An 11,971-nucleotide genomic window follows, 5' to 3' on the forward strand; every position below is an offset into this window, starting at 1 on the left:
CTCAGAAACAACGGAGCACTCTGCACCACATGATCGCTACGCTCCCATAGCGGCGTAGCCCACTGCAACGCTCTGTCCGACAGAAGAGACACTATAAATCCCACCTTAGCCCGCTCTGTAGAGAAACGAGAGGCCAGAAGCTCGAGATGGATAGAGCACTGACTCACGAAACCCCTACAAGACTTACTGTCACCAGAGAATTTCTCTGGAAGCGGGAGGCGAGTTAGAGTCGGGACAGGAGTGGCAGTGGACAAGGTGGCTGCAGCAACACTAGCAGCCTGAACAGCGGCAGCAGTGACATCCACAGCTGAAGTTGAACGCTCAAGAGCCGCCAACCTTCCCTCCAGCTGCTGGATGTACCGCTGTGAACGCTGATCGTCCATCATTTACTAGCCAGACCCTGGCGCTAGTATTCTGTTAGGACTGGCGGAACGCACCAAGAAAGGTGATATAGATGCGTTCGCAGTCCGGGGTCCACCGTGCAGGTGAAAACCTGCTGCTAGTAAATACAGACTATATGGTGGTACACTAAAGTATATACACGTGGATTCAACCTCACCCAGCGTGAAGGGAGCAATCCTGTTGCGTCACAGGATCGCGGTACCGCACCTAAAGCGCGAGCGAGTAGTCAGCGTACTTAACCCCAACTGGGATTGAAGTCCGATTAGACCCTCGCTGGCACTACACCACAACTGGGTGTGTAAGGAAACTAAGTTTAAATATATAAATGCACAGGAGTGCGAGCAATGCCGCACTGACGGACGCCACCAACCACACTGGCTTGGGTATGGAAAGCGCAAGGCAAGCGCACGGCGCCGTACAGGCGGACACAGCAAGAGGACGCTGTAATGTGTGTATCATGCAGATGATTAGTCGGGCGCTAGATAGCTACCAACATCCGCGAGCAGACAACAACTCTAGGGAGGGATATTTAGGAGCTTTCATCCATCGACATACATTCATCTACACACACACATATAACATTATGAGACAATACTAGCGCATGGCCGTGCGGTCATGCGCAGTTTATATAGTTGCAGCACAGGAAGTGGCTACAGCACTTTTGCCCTTCCAAGACCTGCCAAGAGGACCAATGGAATGTGCTGCAGAGCCTGAGCACATGACCCTCGATCTCCAACAGGAGATCTTACCCTGGGCATGCTCAGTACGTGCAGACAAGGACTTAGTCCCAGAGAAGTCCGCTCGCTGCTGACCAGCACTGACTTTAATGGCAGAGACTGGAGAAGCAGCAGCAACTCTTCGCACAGAGTCAGACTGAGTGAGACGCTGGGATCGACGTCCCTGCTGAGCAGACTCCACTGCGGCTGGAGGAGAATGGGAGACCGCAGCGGAGACGGATCGAGATTCCCCCTGTGCAGCAGAGGAAACTCGACTCCTAACACCCTTTAACCTATTAAAAACAAAACAAATTTTCATGTCTTCTTCTCCTTTTTTCAAATAGCCCAAAGTTTTTTTTTTCTATTTTTCTGTTGACCTGAACTGTCACCTGGGCCCTATTGCGGCACTTAAAAGCTGCTGTCGGTGGCTAACAGATGCATTTCAGAGGTAACTAGAGCGATCATTGGTAATGCCAATTGCTACATTGAAAGGCAGATGCCGGCTATATAATATAGCGGCATCTGGCCTGTTTAGAGCAGGCTGTTGTATTGACGCTCCTCCAAAGTCCCTGACATGGTTCCATGATGTCATATGCTATGGAGCATTAAGGTGTTAAATTCCTCACTGCATGTGATGTACTAATACATCAAATGGATTTTATAATCATCATTTTGGCCATCCAAAATCTTTAGTATATGATCAGCTTTGGAAAAAAAGATAAAAAGTGTTTTAATTAACTAAACCTACATTGTACATCTGTTTCTTCTAGTTCCGCAGGACGTGGAAAACTTTTAAATTTTAATTTTTCAATTTGTGTTATATTTTGTAGGCGAAACAAGAAGCCTGCTTCTCCAAGCTCTCCGATTCATGGAACAATATCTAACATACCTTACAATGTGAGTGTTTTTGCTTGGCTGATGTTTCCGTCCTTTATTTGCATTTCTATTCTATTTACTCTTCAAACCAATGTTACTAAGTTGTCTAATGAAAAAACTTAAAAGAAAATATTTTTTGTGTTGCTGAGTCATTTCTCACGGACAAGCTTTGAGTAGGGGAAGTTATGGAGTCCAACGTCAAAAGCCAGGAGGGTACGAGGCGAGAGATAAAGGTGTAGTAAGGTCACAGTCCGAGGTCATAATTCCAAGAAACTAGTGGATCAAGACAAAGGAACTAGACAAACTGATGGTCAAAGGCAAATCCAAGGTTGGGCAACAAAGATCAGAATATAAAAACTCAGAACAAACAGCAAACAGACACCAGTTGAGCTAAGCTACAACTGACGATGTTCTAAGCATTGCTAGCCAGCTAATTAACCCTGCTGTTCTGTTCGGTCTGGGGAGACCTATTTTGAACTTTGGTATTTTTTGGGGTGTTCAAGATGCGGTTCTGAAACTTGTGGTTGATTGACTTAAATGAGGATGGGTCGGTCGGTCACGGGTTTCAGAGCCGCATCTTTAATATTTTAAAGAATATTGAAGTTCAAAGTCGGTCATTTTTGACCAACAGAACAGCAGGGTTAACCAGTTAATCACCCAGCCAGATTGGACAACAGAGCTGTCATTCTCAATCCTGACAGCTCATCACACCCCTAATCCTATAGGGCAGTTGAGATGTCAGTCATGGCGTCCTTAGGACACTGTGAGTAGTGGAATTGAGAATTTTTTTACGGTGTGCCTTTAAAAAAAAATCTGTATTTATCAAAAATAAATGGTTTTGGTTTTACACTGTTTTTCTGCTTTTGCATTTTTTTTTATAGTACACTACGGCTACAAATGACAATCAGTATGGAAATATCCAAAGTAATCACCAAGCAAACTCATCGTATAGGAGATCAGAGTGAGTTTATTTTTTCAATCTGTTAATTAATTTTTTCCACTTTACTAGATTTCAAAACATTCTTGCTCCATCATAAAGTGCCACCAATAATAATGACTAGCAACATTGTCCTACTGAAGACCTAGCCCAACTAAACTCATATACTGAATTTCATTCTTTTGAGTCATTAGCAACATCTCCTAGTAACATATACCTATTTTTGAAGGAACAGACCCTTAAAGTTAACCTTGCATTTATGTTAGTTTTTTGGCAAAATGTTATCAATATCATTCTACAATATTCCCCAAGTCAACTGCATATTGTGCATCCTCAAGAATAAACACAACTGCTTTGACCTTGTTTTTCTGGTCAGTAGTGAAGGCTAGAGTAGAAGTTCAAGCAATAGTAAAAAGGGAACCAACGGGTTCTTGTGGTAAGCGAATGTGCTCGGATGAGATTTTATCCGAGCAAGCTCGGATGCTAACAGAGTGTCTTCGGCATGCTTGAGTACTATGTTCAAGTTGCCAAGGCTGCATGTCTCGCGGCTGTTCGACAGACCTAATACATGCAGGAATTACCTGTTTGCTGCCTGCAGCAGTGTTGACTTGAGCATAGTATTCGAGCACACCGAAGACACCCTGTTAGAACCCGGATAACACCTTTTAAGAGCACTTTCGCTCATCACTAGCAGGTTCCTTTAAAAAAAGAAAAAATTAATTATGTACTACATAAAGATGTCTGTTCAGAGCAATGGTGTTTTAATAGAAAGTGCAGGGTATACAGTTGCACTTGGGCATTGGTACCTTGCATTGCCCAAACCAAAAACTTATTTACCACATATGAAAACAGCTATGATTGCACACCGTAGTTGGGGAGCTCTTTTAAAGATTTTAAATTAGGTCCAAAGATCCTTAATTTACACCTCTGGGCCGGTCCGAAACAAAAGTTATAATAAAGTCACAAGTCAATGTTTACCATATGGTGCACTTAAAAGGGTGTTATTCTAAAGGGTATTGCTAACATACGTCATCCATATGTAGTCAATGAAGTCCCTCCAACTTGTTGAAACTTCAACAATCAGAGACCCAGCTGTCAGTTTGGATTTAAACAGGCACAGTCCAACCATCATTTCTTAGATGTGTTTGATATTTCAACTCATAAGCCCTGGAAGAAGCGAATGCGAAACGCGTGTCAAGGTTTTGATCTTGGCCTCCTGGTTTACCTTTTTCTCTGCTAATATTATTTATTTTAATGCTTAATTCATTCTTCAGCTATTTTTATACTAATATTGTGACTAAATAACAATTCATACATTTATTTATTCCACAATTTAGGGGATATCATGCCTCTTATGTGCTGATTACTTGTGCTTTATTCATGACTGTTATTATTTATCTATTTTTTGGTCTCCTGGATTGGCCTGGATATCTGTGTCCCTACTTTCTTCTTATACTATTATATAAGTTTTATCTGATTTTTTATTAGGGTTCTTTTTGCTTCCATTTCACTCTTGAGTATATTAATTAAAGCTCCTTTCGATTTTTTTAAGTTGGAGCAGCTGAAATACCAAATGCAGCTTCCCTTTCATACAAGATAATGTCTGGTATTTCACCCAAATTGGCTAAAGCAGTCAACCAGCGACCATGTTCTAATGATGTTTATCGGTCTAAGCAGTTGGACCATCACATATCATATACTGAAGACAAATCCTTCCAAAATTCTTTCAATATACTACTGGATAGCAAGTATATACCAGGAGCAACATTCAAACCATTAATGGCACATTTATACTTTTTTTTAACATAGTCATACTTAGCCACATGTTAGCAGAAAAGTATCTTGAATGAAATCTAAATTTTTGCTATTTTTATTTTAGGCTTATGGTCAACGTGAAAGTTGAAGAAAATGATGTAATTTACAGCAACAGTGATGTAAGTAATTCTAAAATCGAGATAAAATTCACATAAAACTCTCCCACAAACTTGATTTCTCAACTTTTTTAAGAATAAAAACAGCCTCAAAAGTATATTTTACTCATCCGGTCAGTTGTTATTCTAGAAGCACCTACAGTAGAGTATTACCTGGAGTCAATCCAAGGAACGGGGGACCATTTCATCAAAGTTGCGACGAGTCTGCCAAAGTGAGAACCAAAACAACCAAGAACTTGGAAGAAATATCTCACTAGAACCCTTAACCCTCTTCATGATCTTGAATTTTTCAGTTTTTATTCTTACATTTTTTTATTACCCTTCCTCTAAAACCCATACAATTTTTGATTGTCCATCAACTCAGCCATTTGAGATGAAGTACTGAATGACACCATTCACATGACCATGTAATATACAGAAAAATAGTAAAAAAAAATATAAATTTTGAAAAATGGTGAAATAAACACAATTCCGCTATTGTTTGTTTTTACTCAATCTATTATTCGGTAAAAATTACCTGGCCGTTTTACTTTTTGTGGCAATACCAATCTTATAGGAGTTTTTTTTTTTTATTTTAGTGTTAAAAACAATTCTGACCTGTGTTATAAAAAAAAACTGCCATTGCCACCATTTTTTAAGATCCTTCATTTTTGAATTTTTTCTTTGAAATCACTTTGGCGCAATAAATTACATTTTGATCTTTTTTTCGTGCAACTTTTATGAAGAGTACAGCAACCAATGAAAAAAAACAGTTTTTTCACAACAACCCTTTTTTATTTTTGTCATTAATTTCATATCTCAATAGACAGGACTTTTGTTAACATGGCAATACCCAAAATGTTTCTTTTTTTAACTCTTAAATGGATAAAACAGGTGTTTTAACCTTTTCCATTTGTGTTTAAACAATTTTAACTCATTTATGAGATGGTGATTTTTTGCTTTTCGTTTTTGTTTTTTGCTCCGTTTTCTCGAAGAGTCATAACTTTTTATTTTTCTGTTTTTCTGTATAAGGATTTTTTTTAGCGGGCCAAGTTATACGTTTGAATGACACCATTAATTCTACCACATCATGTACTGGAAAGTGTGAAAAAGGATTCCAAGTATGTTGAAATTGTAAAAATTGTAAAAAAAAAGTGCAATTTCACAATTTTTTTTAGTTACCATGTTTACTATATTGTAAAACTAATCTGGCAATATGATTCCCCAGGTCAGTTCAATTAAGCAAATACCAAACATGCATATGAAATTTATAAAAAATTATTTTTGCCTTTGTTGTCATTTCCTGAGGCACATACTGTTTCCATTTTTTGTGATCTGCGACTGTGTCATGGCTTTTTTTTTTTGCACCCAGAGCTGAAATTTTTTCTGAGACCCTTCTGGGGAAAATGTTTTGATCACCCTCTATTGCATTTTACTGCAATGTTGTGGTAGCATAGTAACATAGTAACATAGTTAGTAAGGCCGAAAAAAGACATTTGTCCATCCAGTTCAGCCTATATTCCATCATAATAAATACCCAGATCTACGTCCTTCTACAGAACCTAATAATTGTATGATACAATATTGTTCTGCTCCAGGAAGACATCCAGGCCTCTCTTGAACCCCTCGACTGAGTTCGCCATCACCACCTCCTCAGGCAAGCAATTCCAGATTCTCACTGCCCTAACAGTAAAGAATCCTCTTCTATGTTGGTGGAAAAACCTTCTCTCCTCCAGACGCAAAGAATGCCCCCTTGTGCCCGTCACCTTCCTTGGTATAAACAGAGCCTCAGCGAGATATTTGTATTGTCCCCTTATATACTTATACATGGTTATTAGATCGCCCCTCAGTCGTCTTTTTTCTAGACTAAATAATCCTAATTTCGCTAATCTATCTGGGTATTGTAGTTCTCCCATCCCCTTTATTAATTTTGTTGCCCTCCTTTGTACTCTCTCTAGTTCCATTATATCCTTCCTGAGCACCGGTGCCCAAAACTGGACACAGTACTCCATGTGCGGTCTAACTAGGGATTTGTACAGAGGCAGTATAATGCTCTCATCATGTGTATCCAGACCTCTTTTAATGCACCCCATGATCCTGTTTGCCTTGGCAGCTGCTGCCTGGCACTGGCTGCTCCAGGTAAGTTTATCATTAACTAGGATCCCCAAGTCCTTCTCCCTGTCAGATTTACCCAGTGGTTTCCCGTTCAGTGTGTAATGGTGATATTGATTCCCTCTTCCCATGTGTATAACCTTACATTTATCATTGTTAAACCTCATCTGCCACCTTTCAGCCCAAGCTTCCAACTTATCCAGATCCATCTGTAGCAGAATACTATCTTCTCTTGTATTAACTGCTTTACATAGTTTTCTATCATCTGCAAATATCGATATTTTACTGTGTAAACCTTCTACCAGATCATTAATGAATATGTTGAAGAGAACAGGTCCCAATACTGACCCCTGCGGTACCCCAATGGTCACAGCGACCCAGTTAGAGACTATACCATTTATAACCACCCTCTGCTTTCTATCACTAAGCCAGTTACTAACCCATTTACACACATTTTCCCCCAGACCAAGCATTCTCATTTTGTGTACCAACCTCTTGTGCGGCACAGTATCAAACGCTTTGGAAAAATCGAGATATACCACGTCCAATGACTCACTGTGGTCCAGCCTATAGCTTACCTCTTCATAAAAACTGATTAGATTGGTTTGACAGGAGCGATTTCTCATAAACCCATGCTGATATGGAGTTAAACAGTTATTCTCATTGAGATAATCCAGAATAACATCCCTCAGAAACCCTTCAAATATTTTACCAACAATAGAGGTTAGACTTACTGGCCTATAATTTCCAGGTTCACTTTTAGAGCCCTTTTTGAATATTGGCACCACATTTGCTATGCGCCAATCCTGCGGAACAGACCCTGTCTCTATAGAGTCCCTAAAAATAAGAAATAATGGTTTATCTATTACATTACTTAGTTCTCTTAGTACTCGTGGGTGTATGCCATCCGGACCCGGAGATTTATCTATTTTAATCTTATTTAGCCGGTTTCGCACCTCTTCTTGGGTTAGATTGGTGACCCTTAATATAGGGTTTTCATTGTTTCTTGGGATTTCACCTAGCATTTCATTTTCCACCGTGAATACCGTGGAGAAGAAGGTGTTTAATAAGTTAGCTTTTTCCTCGTCATCTACAACCATTCTTTCCTCACTATTTTTTGAGGGGCCTACATTTTCAGTTTTTATTCTTTTACTATTGATATAGTTGAAGAACAGTTTGGGATTAGTTTTACTCTCCTTAGCAATGTGCTTCTCTGTTTCCTTTTTGGCAGCTTTAATTAGTTTTTTAGATAAAGTATTTTTCTCCCTATAGTTTTTTAGAGCTTCAATGGTGCCATCCTGCTTTAATAGTGCAAATGCTTTCTTTTTACTGTTAATTGCCTGTCTTACTTCTTTGTTTAGCCACATTGGGTTTTTCCTATTTCTAGTCCTTTTATTCCCACAAGGTATAAACCGCTTACACTGCCTATTTAGGATGTTCTTAAACATTTCCCATTTATTATCTGTATTCTCATTTCTGAGGATATTGTCCCAGTCTACCAGATTAAGGGCATCTCTAAGCTGTTCAAACTTTGCCTTCCTAAAGTTCAATGTTTTTGTGACTCCCTGACAAGTCCCCCTAGTGAAAGACAGGTGAAACTGCACAATATTGTGGTCGCTATTTCCTAAATGCCCAACCACCTGCAGATTTGTTATTCTGTCAGGTCTATTAGATAGTATTAGGTCTAAAAGTGCTGCTCCTCTGGTTGGATTCTGCACCAATTGTGAAAGATAATTTTTCTTGGTTATTAGCAGAAACCTGTTGCCTTTATGGGTTTCACAGGTTTCTGTTTCCCAGTTAATATCCGGGTAGTTAAAGTCCCCCATAACCAGGACCTCATTATGGGTTGCAGCTTCATCTATCTGCTTTAGAAGTAGACTTTCCATGCTTTCTGTTATATTTGGGGGTTTGTAACAGACCCCAATGAGAATTTTGTTACCATTTTTCCCTCCATGAATTTCAACCCATATGGACTCGACATCCTCATTCCCTTCGCTAATATCCTCCCTTAAAGTGGACTTTAGACAAGACTTTACATAGAGACAAACCCCTCCTCCTCTCCGATTTTTACGATCCTTTCTAAACAGACTGTAACCCTGTAAGTTAACTGCCCAGTCATAGCTTTCATCTAACCATGTCTCGGTTATTCCCACTATGTCAAAGTTACCTGTAGATATTTCTGCTTCTAGTTCTTCCATCTTGTTTGTCAGGCTTCTGGCGTTTGCGAGCATGCAGTTTAGAGGATTTTGTTTTGTTCCAATCTCCTCACTGTGGATTGTTTTAGAAATGTTCTTACCTCCCTTCTGAGTATGTTTTCCTGGGTCGTCTTTGTTCGAGTCTAATGTTTTTCTTCCCGTCCCCTCTTGGTGGTCCCAAAAATTCTGTCTTTTTGATATTTTTTTCACATTATGCCATTTACTGATTGGATTAATTTATTTTATATTTAGAAAAAATAAGGGGTAATCTGAACTTTTGTGTTTTTATTTATTTATTTTTAATAACTTTTTTCACTTTTTACTGTACTTAATAGTCCTCTTAGGAGACTTAAAGCTGTAATCGTCTGATTGCTTTTGCTAAACATAACAGTGCATCAGCCCTGCTAGGTATTGAAAAAATAATGATTTCCTATGAATGCCTGCTACATGCTGACTTTCACAGAAGGGTTGTAATGCTAGGCACGGAGGTCATCAGTTGACCGTCGGCGCCCTTCTCTGGAGCATGTTAAATCAGGGGATTAACAGGTTAACAACCGTAAACTCCGCTCCACTCGTGTTTGTTAATGGCACTTGATTGTTGATTATACCAGCAATCATGTGCAGGGAAAGATGCAGGGACACATCATACGAAGTAAACAAACGTCATATCTCGTAAAGGGATTCATATTTTTCTTTTTTTACTACTTGTATGGAATATCTTAAAATAGAAAAAAAAGATGTGGCACTATCTAAGCATAGATAGGGTTGATAGTGACTTGTAGGATCGCTACGTCCAACAGGTGGCGCTATAGAGTTCAAATCCTCTTTTTCTCTGAAGAGGCAATTTGCATATTAAATTTCCCAGAGGAGCATTGCGAATAGGCCTCCTTGCCTTGACAAGCCAGAGCTGAAATGTCACTCTCCACAAGGAGAAACCTTACCCCTTAGATCTCAGTCCAGAGCTTCTCACCTAGCCTAATCAGTTAACATGCTTCACACTGATGAGGGCCAAAAGCCCGAAACACCGTGTCTGCGAATTGAGATACTGATTTGGCTCTTATCCTAAGTCATATTGCACGACTCGTTAAAGGGTTGATTGTGACTTGTAGGATCGCCACTTCCAACAGGTGGCGCTATAGAGTTTAAGTCCTCTTTTTCTCTGAAGAGGCAATTTGCATATCTATCCATAATAAGTTTATGCGAAGGTGTAAAAGGTGAGTTGTATAAAGAAACTTGCTCACCTGATATAGTTGTGTTGCCTGAGGCACAACTCTTGTTTTGGTTTGGTTCCAAAGTAATAGACTGCAGCTATTCCTGGAGAGACAGGGAATTTACTTCCAGGAGTTTCCCACAGAGGAATCCTCAGAAATGGAGACCAGGATCAGCCCTGTCTTCTACTGCCATGATTGAATCAAGGACGGTTTCTTTTTGGTTGCTTCAATGAAAACTTATTTAAAAATAAAGATTATTAAAACTTTACATAATGCGCTTCGACTGCTTACAGCCTTCATCAGGTGTCATGTTACTTTTTTGGGTGGGTTCCTGGGACTTCAAACATTTGATTGCTTATATGGAAGTACTGAGATAGTGACATCTATCGTGAGATCACAGTTCACCTATGAAGTTCAGCCTGTATCTGAGCTTCACGGAAGGACAAAGATAGCAATTGCGAGAAACAATGTCAGGCCAACGGGGGTCTTCAACATGACAACCCATCGGTTCCCCATGTTTGCATTGTGATGGACAATGGGAGTTGTCATCTAAATGTCATTGTAAGTGATTGACAGTGGGTTTAAAATAGATAACCAGCATCTCTCTAGTAAGGCACGGGCTCAGTTCCTGAGCCTGCTCCAAACACCTGCTGTGACTATATGATAGAAATATACTTATGTGGACTAGAAGGGATTACTGGGTTGAAATCGAATCATTCTTTTCAGTTCATCAAACTAGTTAACAGAACCATGTACATATTGATTGTTAACAATTAACAAATACTCTGCTATTAATTATTTTTCAGGTTATGCAGCCATCACATGAAAGTGAATATTCTGTTATCTACCATGGACATTATGAGAATAGTCAAAATGCCTCTTCTAGAGTCAGACAATCAGAAGTTGTGGAGTACGCAATGGTGAAACGTTGAAAAAGTTTTCTGGCTTGGAACATTAATGTGAGAACTCTATTTATTAAAAGTAGCTACAAAAAGTACAATTCTCAATGGAGGACCCAGCGTGGCCATGCATCAAATAAGTATCCAATGGAATTGATTACAAGGATCCCAGTAATATGATCAGATTATTTTTTTTACATCAAAGAATAACACAATTATTAATAGTCTATAAATGTCTATAAAATATTTGATAAACAACCAAGCTCATAAACATGTTTTTGTCTTTTCTTAAGTAATTTATTTGCTTATACTATATATTACAGGAAATCATTATTTTTTACACAGCTACCGCCCCATATCACTGCTCCTGTTTGCTTCAAAACTCCTTGAGCAGCATGTCCATGCTCAACTTTCCTCCCACCTCTCATCTAACTCTGTCCTTTACAACCTCCAATCTGGCTTCCACCCCCACCACTCCACCAAAACTGCCCTGACAAAAATTACTAATGACTTACTCACAGCCAAAGCTAACAGACAGTTCTCCATCCTCCTCCTTCTCGACCTGTCCTCTGCCTTCAACACAGTCAACCACTGCCTACTGCTACAGATTCTTTCTTCCCTTGGCATCAAAGACTTTGCCCTGTCCTGGATTGCCTCATACCTTTCCGACTGCATATTTAGCGTTTTCCACTCCCACACTACATCTTCATCCC

General features: G+C 39.5%; 1 protein-coding gene across 2 annotated transcripts in view; it reads left to right on the top strand.

Annotated features, from left to right (window-relative positions):
• Window positions 1-11,739, top strand: part of LOC138652058 (B-cell receptor CD22-like) — a 55,857-nt gene extending 44,118 nt beyond the window's left edge. The window contains exons 8-11 of one of the 2 annotated variants that reach the window (XM_069742781.1): window positions 1,949-2,015; window positions 2,876-2,955; window positions 4,811-4,865; window positions 11,166-11,739. In XM_069742781.1, coding sequence (XP_069598882.1) covers window positions 1,949-2,015; window positions 2,876-2,955; window positions 4,811-4,865; window positions 11,166-11,291 — 328 coding nt within the window. In that variant the 3' untranslated portion in view covers window positions 11,292-11,739. The remainder of the gene's footprint in view (window positions 1-1,948; window positions 2,016-2,875; window positions 2,956-4,810; window positions 4,866-11,165) is intronic. The other variant, XM_069742782.1, reaches the window with a different exon arrangement.
• Window positions 11,740-11,971: the final 232 nt, after the last annotated feature.

The sequence above is a fragment of the Ranitomeya imitator genome, chromosome 10 (genome assembly GCF_032444005.1).
Source record: "Ranitomeya imitator isolate aRanImi1 chromosome 10, aRanImi1.pri, whole genome shotgun sequence".
Classification (NCBI taxonomy): domain Eukaryota; kingdom Metazoa; phylum Chordata; class Amphibia; order Anura; family Dendrobatidae; genus Ranitomeya; species Ranitomeya imitator.